A 13,537-nucleotide genomic window follows, 5' to 3' on the forward strand; every position below is an offset into this window, starting at 1 on the left:
AAAAAAAAATGTTGTTTTTCACCTTCTTCTCCCTTAAGGGGAGGGAGGTAATGTGCTTTCTTCCTACCCACTTCTCCAGCCCTGATAATGTCACCTGGAATTCCAGGGCTGTGATACTGTGCATCTGTGGAATAGTTCATGTACTATTACCACAGTCACTTAGCATGAAATCTTTATCACATTTACAATTAACCGTTTAACCAATGATCTTGACAAGCCTGCCCTGTCCTCTATCTGGGGCTGAAAGGCCTTTGAGCAGCTGCCCATGCAGGATATGCAAATGTCTGATCATCCCGAGAGGAGCATGCGGAGCGGCTGCTGCCAACAGGTTCTCCCAAACTAAGCTGGGCAGGGCTGCCCCTGTGTCGTGTCCAGCAGCTGCATCTCTTCTGTGACTGTGCTGACCAAAGTGAACTTTTCTCCCAACCCCATTCTGTTCCACCCTTGGTGGGGGTGGTGGGGATGGTGGGGATGGTAGGGGGAGCCCAAGGCAGTCTAGGCCCACCAAGTACCCACATGCTGCCCTCCCCTGGGCCTTTCTGCCTATTTTCCCTGCTGTAGGATTTGACTACACCCCAGGGTGTGACATGCCTGGGGCCCTGTCAAGGTCTCCAAGCACATGCAGAGAGCAGAGCACACCAACTCTGTCCTGTCCACAGCAAACTCCCAAGAAGCTGCCATTTATCCAACTGGTACGTCTCTATGCTGGGACAGGCTGCAGGGCTGAGCTTACCTCCCTTCTACCTGCATCCCGGCCAGCCCTGCTGTTCTTTCCACACCAGAAAAAAGGCAAAGTATGCCTGGTTATCAAAGGGCACTCTCCACCCAACCCCCAACTCCTTCCTACCTGCCAAAGTCTCTCCCTGCTTTGAAGGGCTTTTTAGTGGAGAAGATTTGAGAAGGCATACTGCAGGCTGCCAGACTGATAACCATCACAGTCCCTGAGCTGCACAGGCCCCACTGAACACAGGCACTGAACCCGTCACCACATACCTCCTCGTCACCCGGCTCTGTGAGCTGGCAGAGCCAGGGGGTGTCCATCAGCTTCCGGAGCTGTCGGTCCATCTCGGTGAGAGCGCTCCCAAGCCTCTCCTTCTGAGGGGGATCCAGCTGCTGCTCCAGGGAGGGAGGGGAGGGAAGGGAAGGCTTGTTGATCAGCAGCAGGTACCAGGCCCAGGAAAGCCCTGGGCAGGCATGAGGCCTGCCCTAGGGCTGAGCTCCTCTCAGAAAGTTCTTACAAAACCTTTGTAGAAACTAAGTCATAGGGTACCAAACCCAGAAACTCCCTTCCTGAATGTGTCAGGTGAGAATGTTAATGACGAAAGCACATCAGCAGGGCGGATGCTTGAGCTCCTCCTGTTCCCTCTGGGCCCCTCAGCAAGGGGACGGGCCATTTACCTGCACTGATGGGGCAATGCCAAGAAGCAACAGAGGCAACAAGTATGACTCTAGGAAGCAGCAGGAGTTTGGGACAGATGCTGGACTTGGGGTGGTTCTAGAGCTCGGGGACCTTTACCGAGTCCCTTCCATGTCCTCATTTCCTAAAAGAGGAAGGCTGGCTAGGCGATCTCTCAGGCCTCTCCCATTGCAGCTTCTGTGACTGCAGTTCCCCCAGGGCTGATGTGGTCAATTTGCAGGGCTGGGTGAGGAAGACTCTGGGCACGTATGAGGATACAGCCAGCTCTTGGCTGCAGGGGAAGGTTCTGAGGTGGGGACACATCTTTTATCCAGAACAAAAATGTTCCTGCTTTGAGAGCCTCTGACAAGCTACAGACAGCTGGCAGGGATGCTGCCAGTAGGAGTGAGCCCCACAGTCAGACCAGATGACCTGTGAGCCCTCCCTGAAAGCTGGGAATTCCAGACCAAAATGTGCCAGCCTCTGAGCCTGGCAACCTGGTGACAACAGTTGTTTCCTGTGCAGCCAAGGGCCTGCTCTAGGATCAGCTTACCAGGGCCATCTTTCCAGCCAGCAGCAGCTCTGTCTCGCTACGCAGAGCTCTGAAGTTATTCACCATTTCCAGGACAAAGCTACAGCTCAGTCCCTAGGAGAAACCAGAACACACAGCTCTGTGGAATGCCAAGAACTCTATCAGCCAGGAAAGAGCCCGCACTGGAAAGACCAAGTACCTCTGTGGTTCTGGGCTTGCCGTACACTCGGTCCATGCACTTGGAGCTGGCGTTGACGGCGTGAGCGAGTTCCTGTTCCACATCTCGGTGGGACTGAGCTATCTCCCGGATACTAAACAGAGCAACACCGGCAGGTATGAGGCCCAGTAGAGGGACCAAGACATCACTCGTCTAAACAGAGCAGGTACCACCTAGAGGGCTGAGGCCAAGGGCTGGCAGAGTGATAGGGACTGTGGCCTGGCCATGCTGACCACTTTGTCACAGTCACTGGCACAAGACAACCTTGCAGATTATTTCCTGACCCTCAGCAGACAAATGAGGGCTCCAGAAGGAAATATGATATTAAAATCCCAGTTTTCCAGAGAGGAAAATGCACAAAATGGGGTCTACACCTTGTAACACAACCAGAGGACAGCGTGCGGCCCCTACAGACCTGCAGCAGGCTGTGCACAGGTCCAGAGAGCCCATAATAGACCACACAGTGCCACAACAAGCCCCGAGCTCCCCCTGGAACCTGCCCCAGACCATTCTGCACATGGAGATAAGAGGACCCTCCTATGACGAGGTAATCCTGTTACACTGATGGCAGAGTCAGGGCCTGGCACACAGCCCAGGCTGCAGCCATGGGTGAGCTGGTGAGAGCACAGGTCAGGGCAGGTCTCAGAGAAGCTCGGCAGGTGGCCTGGGGGCATGGGGAGAGGTGCAAGCAGAAGCCATAGGAGCCACCGGTCCTGAGCCAGGAGAAATGAGCCACCACCAACAGCTTCCTACACAGCCATGCCATTGCACAGGTACCTCCAGGCAGGCTTTGGAGGGCAGGAACAAAGACAAGAAGCTACTAGAAGGCTATTACATACCAAGGACTTGGATGAATGCTCTGGCCAGGGGGCAATGGTGATACCAACTACCAGGGTAGAGAACAAAGGTGCCAGTATCGACACACTGAACTAAAAACACCATGGGTGATCAGGAGAGGGACTGGCCTGCTGGACAAGAGCCTAGTGCTGAGAAAGGACGGAAACTGAAGGTTGGTACGGGCGGTCCAGAATTCCACACACCACCCAGACAGGGCCACCTGGGAAGAGTACCCAGACACCAACCCCAGAAGCCAGGGCATCCCGCCCACAGCCAGGAGAAGAGGAAAGAATCTGGGGGCAGTCAGGAGGGGGAGGCTGGGAGCACCAGCCAGTGTGAGGTCCAGGGGGAAGAGCACAAGCAGCAGCAGAAGGGCTAAATGCAACTGGAAGAATCAGGCAATGGCCAGAGAGGGTCCTAGGTCAGTGGGCAGCAGTGGCCACATGGACAAACAGTAGACAGAGTACCGACTGTCTTCCCCAAGGGACACAGTGACTCTAGGAGCCTTTTCTCAAAGTGAGGGTGCCTTTTCTAAATACACATGGGAGCAGACTGCAAGCCTGCTCCCAGACACAGGGAAGGCAAGGTGAATGGCTGCGACCATGGACTATCCTCAGGAGTCCAGGGCAGGCTTTCAAGTCTGTGAGTGGCTCTGAAAACCACTTTGAGTTTTGGGTTTCCATCTATGTAAACTCTGAGCAATCTCCAAAGGCCATGAGGGGAAAGGGGTCAACGCCAAGGCGAGCAGAACAGGCTGAGCCCTCACGGGTGACCCAGATCCAGCAGGTAAACCGGGAGGTCCAAAGAGGAGCAGAACGAGGTAGACCCCACCTGTGAATGAGGACCCCAGCTGCCTGGCCAAACTGGTCCATCTGGGTGGCCTCTTCCTCAGACAGCATCTCCGGATGCAGAGAGAAGGACGTCGGGCGGGGCAGCTCACACTTCTGCTTATCTTCCCAGGACTTTAGGGTGTTCTCAAATGCCTGGCACACAAGAGCACAGAATTAGACCTCCTGCAGCCCTCAGGAGAGGGTGGGAGTACATGTGACCTGGCAGCAGCTGGGGGCACCGACAAGATAACAGGAAAGGGGGAGACCCAGACTTTGCTTTTCATACTGGGGGAAGGAGCTGGCCCTAGAAATGATTGCCCTGTTAACGGCATCTGCCCCAGTGCACCAAAGACAGCTGTGCTTACCCTGTCTCTGGTCAGTGTCTGTGCCCGGTTCTTGTGGACAATCCGGATATACCCTGGGGGCTGGATCCAGGCCTCTCCATCCACCTGCACAGGTACGCCCTCGTCCCCCAGGATGGAGATCTTCACCGTGCGACACTGAGCAAGCAGTATGACAATTATTCATGTATGGAGCCAAAACCTCGTGGGGCTTTCAAGTGCTGCCAACACCACTGTGATCTTCCTGCCTGCACTCCCACTCTCGAAGCTCCCTGACCAGCCCTCTCTACAACGATGTGTGGCCTGCAGTCAACTGTCCTGCAGTCAGACCATCGCCAGAGCGTGCTGCTCCCAGAGCCTGAGTGCTCTCCTCAGGTCTATTGCCCTGTCCTGTCCCCACTGTCCCCCACCAAGCACTGACCAGCACCAAGGGCCAATCACCGTAGGAGACCCTGGCACTGGAATATGGCATCAGAACCCAGGGTTGGGGGAAGCAGGGAAAGAGGTCCTGCTACCACCAGCCACTGGGGCCTGGCCACACGCAGACCCTCCCAGACAGGGCAAGCCAGCAATGGGTGATGATGCCCTTTTTCTGTTTAACAAAAACAGCTGCCAAGGAGATGAAAGCATCAACTTCAAGTTACTGCTGAGAATGGGCAGAGGGGGAAGAGATTAGACAGTCCTAGGCTGGGGTCCACAGCACCCTCCTCTACCCTCAGTCTCTGTGCTTAAGGTCTCCCAGCCACCAACAACCCCACCCAGCCCATCACCACAGCAATAGGTCACCCCTGCCCTAACTCCCCTCAGCAGCGTGAGGACCCTAGGGAGAAAATAACCTCCCCCTACCATAGACACCAGCTGGGCCCCACCCCAGCTCCTGCTCCAGACAGCTAGAGATGGGGGAGAGCCTGGCCCTGCTGCTCCCGGGCATCACGCCTCCGTGGAGGAAGGCCAGGCCCAGAGGGCTCACTTGGAATACATGTTTGGAAAAGTTACGTGGGGGCTCAATGCCTGTAGCTCGGCGGCCTGGGCCTGCTAAACAACAAAACAAAACAACAACAAAAATGGCCAGGCATTGTAGCGAGCACCTGTAGTCCCAGCTACTTGGGAGGCTGAGGCAAAAGAATCACTTAAGCCCAAGAGCTGGAAGTTGCTGCGAGCTGTGACGCCACAGCACTCTACTGAGAGTGATAAAGTGAGACTCTGTCGGGTGGTGCCTGTAGCTCAAGCAGCTAAGGCTCCAGCCACATACACCAGACCTGTCGGGTTCAAATCTGGCCTAGGCCCGCCAAATAACGACAACTACAACCAAAAAAAAATAGCTGGGCATTATGGTGGGTGCCTGTACTCCCAGCTACTCAGGAGGCTGAGGTAAGAGAATCACTTAAGCCCAGGAGTTAGAGGTTGCTGTGAGCTGTGATGCCACAACACTCTACCCAGGGCAATAGCTTGAGGCTCTATCTCAAAAAAAAAAAAAAAAGTAAGACTGTCTCTACAAAAAAAAGAAAGAAAGAAAAAGTTATTTAACTGTCAGACACAGCCCAGGGAAAAGGCTCAGCCCCAGGTGGCAGGGCTGATGAGAGTGTGGGCCCAGGAAAGCACTGCTCTGCTGGGCTATATTCACTGACAGAGAGGTGAGCATGGGGCAGACCCTCCAGGACCACGGCCACTAACTACCTGGGCGATTCGATGATGCTGCAGCTTAATTACTCGAGAGACTGCCATCTGCATGCTGCCAAATACAGCGACCACCTCCAAAATCTTGTCATCGAATGACGGAGCTGCAAAAGTCTAAAAGGATCGGCGTCAGAACAGGACAGGTCGTCATGAAGACCAAATGAGCTTATGGCTACAGAGCAGTTGGGGCCTGGGCCCATCACATGTGCACTGCTGACCGTGTTTGCTGCTATGTAACGAGGGGAGCCGCCCCCTAGGTAAAACTTATCAACACCACCTTACAGCTTTTAGCACAAATTCCAAACTCCGCCCTTCCCCCCAGCTTACAGAGCCCAGTGGGATCCAAGCCCCCACAGAGCACTCACGCACTGCACACTGCAGTCAGGGGCCCTTCCTCCACACCCCGCCCCACCACATCTTGTCTCTGAGCCTTCACATGCACTGCAGCAGTCTCCCTCTCCCCTCTGCCCGCCTGACTAGGCCAGCTCAAGTCACCCTTCAGGTCTCAGCCTTTCCGAAGCCTTCCCTGACACACCCTGCTCCCCTCTGTCACACCACCCCTCTGTGTCAAGATCGCTTTGCCTGGCCCTCTACACAGTGAGCCCCTGGGCAAGCAGCCCTGGCCTGTCTTGCTTTCCAGGGCATTGGCACCCCAGTGCCAACCGAAGGAGGTATCTGATCTACCCAAGTCATGACAGACCACCCTACTGCTCCTCCCCTCCCTGGGCTTGGGCCCCCATGCCCATACGTACATCATCTTCCTTAGTGCCCCCCCAGAAGTTGGTCCCTCCAGCATAGCTGGGAATGTTGAGGACAGCAATTCCCTGAAGACTGGGCAGTGGGATCGGTCGTCCATCACACTGAGCAGCAGAAATGAAGAAGAAAGAAACACACAGCCTCAGCCACCCCTCACAACATCCACAGCGGGCTGAGCAGGCCGGGCTTGGGCAGAGCCGGGTTCCCACACAGGGAGGAGAACAGATGGGCCTGACGGTCGGCTGACACCTGTGCCCGGGGACTCCCGCTCACCTCCAGCAGGACCTTCTGCTCCAGGTTCTTGTAGGTTCTGTGCAGCAGCTCCTTGGTGCCGAGGACACCGTACCACATCATGTTCTTGGTTCGACTCCTGGAAACAGAAGCAAAGCCTTGCAGTGGCCAGGGAGACATCGGACCACCAATGAGCTAAGTCCAGCAATTATATTGACAGCAGTAACACCAGAAGGTAAGCAGGACACATTGTTGTTCTCCCAGATAAGCATATACCTATGTATGTATTTACCAACAGGAAGCTTTATTAAATGGCAACATTTTGCCAAGAAAATAACCCTATCCTGAAAAGCAAATAAAAGTTACAGAACCTCACAAAAAATTTATACATCCTGATTTTTTTCTGGCTATAAAATTATGTCTACCGTAGAAAATTTGGGAATACAGAAACGCATAAAGAAGAAATAATCTTCATGATTCCCACACCTCTCCAGATGCTCCACACACCCTGATGACAAACTCTAGAGTGCATCCTCAGTCCAGTCGGGTGCGGAGTCCAGCTGGACTCGCTCGTTCACACAGCCCCACGGCCTCCCATTCACTGCACACCATGCTGCCAACATGCCCTGGTCCCCATTCACTCCTCACAGCTCAGCACGTCTCTTCCAGAACCCCCCCTGCTCAGGCCTTGGTGACTGGGCTCTGAGCACACACCCTTGGGGTCTGTAAATTATGAGGCAGAAAGCCATTTGTACTCATACCTCTTTACCAATATTTCTAATTATTCCTTAGGACAGATTCACAGAAATGGGATTTTTCTAGAGAAAAATCAATACAAACTCAAGAAAGGTTAAACCAAGGTTCCAGCACTCTAAGAAGTACTATACCTGCCCCATTCTTTCACTTTTTATTTTACTCTGCTAAATTATATTTTATTTTAATACTGTTCTCAATTATTTTGGACTAACAAGAACTTTTTTTTGGAGACAGTCTCACTCTGGTACCTAGACTAGAATGCTGTGGTGTCACAGCTCACAGCAACCTCAAACTCCTGGGCTTAAGCGATCATCCTGCCTCAGCCTCCCAAGTAGGTGGGACTATAGGCACCTGCCACAACACCTGGCTTATTTCTAATAGGGCTTTTTAAATAATCTGACTCCACTATCACATGCTGTATTACAGGAATGTGACCCTGACGACCCCCTGAGCCATTTTCCTTCAATGAAGAGCCCCAGAGTTCAAAGGTATTTGAGTTCATAGCTTTTGTTTTCCTGGAAATTTCCAACTATGTACCGTTTCTGACAATTAAGTTCAAGAACTCTTTCTAGAAAAGTGCTCCATAACTCAATGCTGAGTATCACTATGGTCACCTTCAATTGAGAAGCCATGCACCAAGGCCAGCTTCTAGTTCACCTTCTAAGCAATTTTGGAACTCTTTTTCTAGAATGGCCATCAGAGCTGTTGTCATACAGCACACAAAAACACACAATAATGAACTCCACTCAGCAAGACACGGCCCCACACTGATACAAACACGGCTGTGAGACACTAACAGACCAAGGTTATGAAACCTTATCAAGTTGTTTGTACAGTGTTGCCAACATAAGCACATGGTGGCAAGTTCATGAACTTAATTGTCAGGTCTCCCATGATGAAAGCTCTGGTGGTCACTCCAGAGAAAGAGTTCCAAAATTGCTCTGCAGGGCAGACTGGCTGGCATGCTTGTGTACCTCCCAAGGACAGTGCTTTGACAGTGACCACAGTGATATTCAGCAAAGAGGAATGGAGCCCTTTTTCTAGAGTGAGTTCATGAACTTAACTTCAGACCTCATATAACCTGAGCAATCACTAAAGGCAGCCCCTCAGGTATCAGTGTGTCCCTCATCAAGGTGGCAGTGACACCCACAGAGGACAGACGCCAAAGGGTCCTGGGGTTCAGCCTGCTCAGGCCACTCCTGACCCAGCAGATGAGGACTCCAAGAAGGACATCTGACGCTACACCAGTGAGTGTTCCCTGCACTGACGCTGCCATCCTCCTGCCGGCTCCCCTTCCGAAGTTCTCCTAAGAATGTTCAAGCTGAACAGTCTCTTCCCGATTACTACTCTAGGGTGGGGCAGATGTTCATTCCCCACTTCTTGGGTTTCTACTGAGAAGAGAGAATTTTCACCTCTACCTGGGAAGAGACTGAGCAGCCCAGTGGGACCGCCTCCTGCAGAAGTGACTTCTCTCAGGCCTCAAAGGCAGGCTCTGGCCCTGCCTAAGGGAGCCTCAGAGCCACCTGGCTCCGCCCATGTGACAGGGCAGAGCCCCCTTTCTGCTGATGCACACACAGACTTTCCCATATCTGTACAGCAGGTACTGTAACTTCTTAGCTCACTCAGATCACCTGCCCCTTCATCGCAGCACCACAGACGGGACTCTCATTAAGAGATGCAGCCCGTTCTGATGACCACCATCACTGGTTTTCTCATGCAGAATTTGTCACAACCTGGCCAGCCCCATGGGGTGAACCCTCTTCCAGGCTGGCTTCCTGGACTGCCTTCTGCTCCTGTTGTTCTGACAACAGGCTGTGTGAGCTGTTTCACCTGCCACCTGAGCATTCCGCACGCTCTTTACCCGCAGCCCCCAGCAGGCCCCTACCGCCTGGAAGCAGCCAGGAAGACTCGCAGTCTGTGTCCCACCTGCACTTCTCTGGGTGTTCATCACGCTTGTTGTTGAAGTCCAGGGAAATCTTTGCATCCAGGCCAATGCCAAAATAGTTGTTCATGACGCATTTCTCTGTATAACACTCTCTGCAAAGGTAAACCTTCAATCAATCGCGACAGTCTCGAGGCAGCCCTGCTTATTAGCAGTTTCACCTCACAGACTCTCAGCCTCTCGGTATTTCTCTTCTTTAGGACAGTACTGACATCGTTTTCTTTTTTTCCTTATAAGAGATTTACTAAGATATAATTCACATATCAAATAATTTACCAATTTAAAATACACAACTCAGTATACACAGAGTCATTTAACCATCACAATACAAGTTTAATGTTTCATTACCCCTAAAAGAAAGTTTTACCCTTTACCCATCAGCTCCCCACCCCCAGCCCCTGGCAGCTGCTAACCCTTTCCCTCGCTTGGCCATGCAGTGTTCAAAGTCCATTCATGCTTGATATTGCACGTCAGTACCTCATTTTTATTGCCAAATAATATTCCACTGTATTATTTATCAGCTGATGGACATTTGGGTTGTTTCACTTTGGGTTATTATTTATGAACATTTGAACACAAGTTCCAACACAGACATGTATCTTCAATTCTCTTGGGTCTTTGTACCCAGTGTCAGAACTGCTGGGTCACATGGAAATTCTAGGTTGAACCTGAAGAGCAGCTACAGCCTGTTCACCATTTCATATCCCCACCAGCAGTGTTAAAACTGACAATATATTTAATGGCTCATAAACTCACAAGTTTGAACTCTGGATCTCAAAATATTTCTCAAACATCCCTAGATCCAATCAGGGCAGTCACCAAATTAAAAAGAAAATAATTTGAAAATGTCCATCCTGACCCCATGGCAACAAAGGCTTCCCTTCCGCAGGTGTACGCTGTCAGGACGGTCGCAGTCTGGCTTTTCTTCCCAGGGCTAAGCCTCCTCCCCAGGGCCCACAAGAAGAAGGAGAGGAGCAAGCAGGAGCCACATGCCAGAAGTGCCCACGGACACTCAGCAGGGTGGTAGGGCTCCAGAATGCTGCCTGGGCCCAGATTCTGATACATTTTAGCTCACTACGCTCTGGCAGCCAGACCTGAGAGCCAATCGCCACATGTACGTGTTTCCTGATAGCTGGCCGAGAGCAAAGCTCTGGGACAGAACTATTTACTAAGCTGAAGACCATGTGACTGACTAGTATTTATGGGTCCTGGGAATCAAGAGAGCCAAGCCAGAGAAACAAGATACAGGAACAGGGGGAGGAGGTACAAACACTGGGCTCACGGACTAAGGGAAGAGGGCCAGCAGCTGCCTGGCAGTTGGTGACAGGCTTGAGGCCTGGCTGCTATGGCCCCAGTACTGGGGCCCACACGGCACAGCCCTGGCACACCACCAAGGGGGAAGGCAAGAGAGCATGGTGCTGTCTCCCCAGGAAAAGAGGGCAACAGGCTTAGCCAGATGTGCAAGTTCAGCATCTCAGATGAAGAAGTCAAAGAAACACCTAGATCAGGAGGGCCCTGAGGCACTGTCCATAGGCAGACTGTGGCCTGGCCTTACTGAGGAAAACAGCATCAGGAAGGCTAAGGACTCTTTCTGTGACACTACAAGGAAAGCAAGAGAAAGGAGGGCACGAGGGAGAAGCAGGCTGTGAGGAAAGTCGTTAGCAGGGCGGTTGAGGTCAGGGAGAGTAACTATGGACAGTCAGTGTGAAGCTGGCTTCTGGGAGGCACGTCTGAGCCCAGTGACAGTCTCAGAAGGCAGCAGAAAGTAACTTAGATTCAGAGGACACATGCACCTGCCAAGGGGCCCTGGGTAGGAAGTGCTGCACCTGGCTTCCTCAGCCACTGTGGCTTCCAGTCCCGCTCCTAAGCCAAGCCTCCTCAGCTAACACCAGTTTGAGAAGGATCCACTGCTCACTGATGTCTCCAGATGGCTCTGAAACTCCTTGTCTGGGCCTGAGCAATGTTACAACACTATGCCCATTTGGTCAACATTCATACTCACAGGTTTTCTGGTTCGGAATTAAAGGGATCGGCATTAATTAATAAGCGACTGATGACTGAGCCCCCTGGCAAGGACCCAGACATCCCAGCCCGAACACCTGCAGAAAATGCAAGCAGGAGGGGATGCCGGTCAGATCCATCGTCTCTGCGGATTCTCAGTCTGCAGAACATCACCACATTTAAACATGTCCAGAACCATCTACCAGCATGGCCACGTTTTGCCAATAGTCTCAGGTCAAAAAATCACCCACATCAACCCAAGTCTGTGGCACAAAAACATTACGCAGTAGAAACCAACAACTAGAAGATACCTAAAAATAGATTATAAAGTGAGTTCTCATTAAATGTGAGACGCTCCACCAAATGATGTCTTAGAGTCTGGTCATACAGCTTTAGGAGGCTTCATTCGTGAGCCGTGAACACATCAGATGCCCCAACCCTGACTCTCCTGACTCTCCTGGCCTCCAGTGCTCCTGCTGGCAGCGCTGGAGCAGCACTGCAGCACCCTCACCACAGCGGCTCACCCCAACCCTTTCCATTTCCATTCTATCAGCTTACTGGAGCTTACTTCTTCAAAGCCCAATTCAATATCCTTCCCAGTGTGGCCTCCAAGTGATCAGTGCCCAGCCACTGATTTAGGGAGCCCTAGCCAGCCCTCCGGTTGGGAGGGGACACTCACTCGGGTAGAGGATCTTGGTGTTCAGCGCAGGCAGGCCGTCCCGGCTCCCCGACTGGGGGGGGAGAGAGGCAGAGCTGCCCAGCGACAGGCTTCCTTTGCTGATCACCTTTTCACAGGGGGCTTTAGACACTGTAAGAACAGAACGGGACACCTGAGGTTGTCTGACATGGGAAGCCCTGGGGCCCATCACAGTATGAGCAGAGGGAGGACTGGGCAAAGGTAGGCTGCAGACCACTGGTTGGCCCATTGGAAGCTCAAGATAAAAAGCCCCCAGGGGCAGCACCTGTGGCTCAAAGGAGTATGGCGCCGGCCCCATATGCCGGAGGTGGAGGGTTTGATCCAGCCCCGGCCAAAAACTGCAAAAAAAAAAAAGCCCCCAGTAAGGGGGGGCCCCCAGATAGGGGGCCAGGGCTCGCATAGTCTGCTAAGGGCTTGGGCTCATCTAGGGAGTGGCACAGGCGGGAGGGGAACCCCTAATCTCAGTCTGGGCCATGGAATATAGGGTCCATGCACAGCAGAGCTCTGAGGAATAGCCATCTAATGGTCACCACGTTAACTCTGAACAGCTGCCTCCTAATGGCCGCCACACAAACAGACCCCAGCAGGGACAAGGGTCCATCCCTGTTGGTTATGAGGGCATGGAGAGGTTCTGAGAGAAGAAAGTCAGGGCAAGATCCCAAACGCTGCTCAGTGAGGAGGGTCCCTCCAGCCGTGGGAGGTCCTACTGGCTCTCCTGGCATCCACCAGATAAACCTCCCGTGCACAGCAGTGATGCACAGAGACAAGCCACAGGCTGCAAGTCCACAGGGCCGAGTGCCAAACCAACTATGAGCATGCCAGAAACTTCCGGGGCCTGCATGCTCAGTCTCACCAACCCGAAACCCTGATGGCAACACGGAGGGGAAATGGACGAAGCCGGTACCTTTGCGCTGGCTCCTCCCTTTAGCAGCCCCACAGCTCTCGCTCTGGGACAGCGGTGGGCACACCCTGTTGTCCGTCTTCTCCTCCGACTCAGAGAGACCCAGCATGAACCCCTCCTGCTCTTGGGTCTGGGCATTCTGCTCATCGACAGCTGTGCAAGGAAAAAGTGTCGGCAACAGACATGTGGGTGTCACAGCAAGTATGTCAACCTGGGCTCCCCTTCCCTTATGGGTCAAATGTCCACTAACTGAAGGTTTAGACCCCAAAGCCCCACCCCACCCAGCCTTCTCCCTGGCCCCACACATGGTCAGTACGGCAGCCACTGGCACTTGTGCTGAGAGGCTGGGAGAGGGAGGATGAGAGGCTGGAAGCACAGGGGCCTGGAGCAGCGGGGGGGGGGAATGGCAGTAGTAGTGTAGGG

The 13,537-nt window shown here is 52.9% G+C and overlaps 1 protein-coding gene across 5 annotated transcripts in view; it reads right to left on the reverse strand.

The window, feature by feature from the left end:
* Window positions 1-13,537, reverse strand: part of DGKD (diacylglycerol kinase delta) — a 122,630-nt gene that overhangs the window by 3,972 nt on the left and 105,121 nt on the right. For all 5 annotated transcript variants that reach the window (XR_002772096.1, XM_023510328.1, XM_003784847.3 and 2 more), the window contains 12 exons: window positions 13,118-13,267; window positions 12,196-12,324; window positions 11,518-11,614; window positions 9,500-9,610; window positions 6,860-6,956; window positions 6,583-6,690; window positions 5,831-5,944; window positions 4,178-4,312; window positions 3,814-3,965; window positions 2,128-2,239; window positions 1,950-2,042; window positions 994-1,113 (listed from right to left, as the gene is read on the reverse strand). Coding sequence is in view for 4 of the 5 variants with exons in the window: in XM_023510328.1 (XP_023366096.1) it covers window positions 994-1,113; window positions 1,950-2,042; window positions 2,128-2,239; window positions 3,814-3,965; window positions 4,178-4,312; window positions 5,831-5,944; window positions 6,583-6,690; window positions 6,860-6,956; window positions 9,500-9,610; window positions 11,518-11,614; window positions 12,196-12,324; window positions 13,118-13,267 (1,418 nt within the window). In the remaining variant the exon portion in view is untranslated. The remainder of the gene's footprint in view (window positions 1-993; window positions 1,114-1,949; window positions 2,043-2,127; window positions 2,240-3,813; window positions 3,966-4,177; window positions 4,313-5,830; window positions 5,945-6,582; window positions 6,691-6,859; window positions 6,957-9,499; window positions 9,611-11,517; window positions 11,615-12,195; window positions 12,325-13,117; window positions 13,268-13,537) is intronic.

Source organism: Otolemur garnettii, unplaced genomic scaffold (genome assembly GCF_000181295.1).
Source record: "Otolemur garnettii isolate 467f Iridium unplaced genomic scaffold, OtoGar3 scaffold00013, whole genome shotgun sequence".
Classification (NCBI taxonomy): domain Eukaryota; kingdom Metazoa; phylum Chordata; class Mammalia; order Primates; family Galagidae; genus Otolemur; species Otolemur garnettii.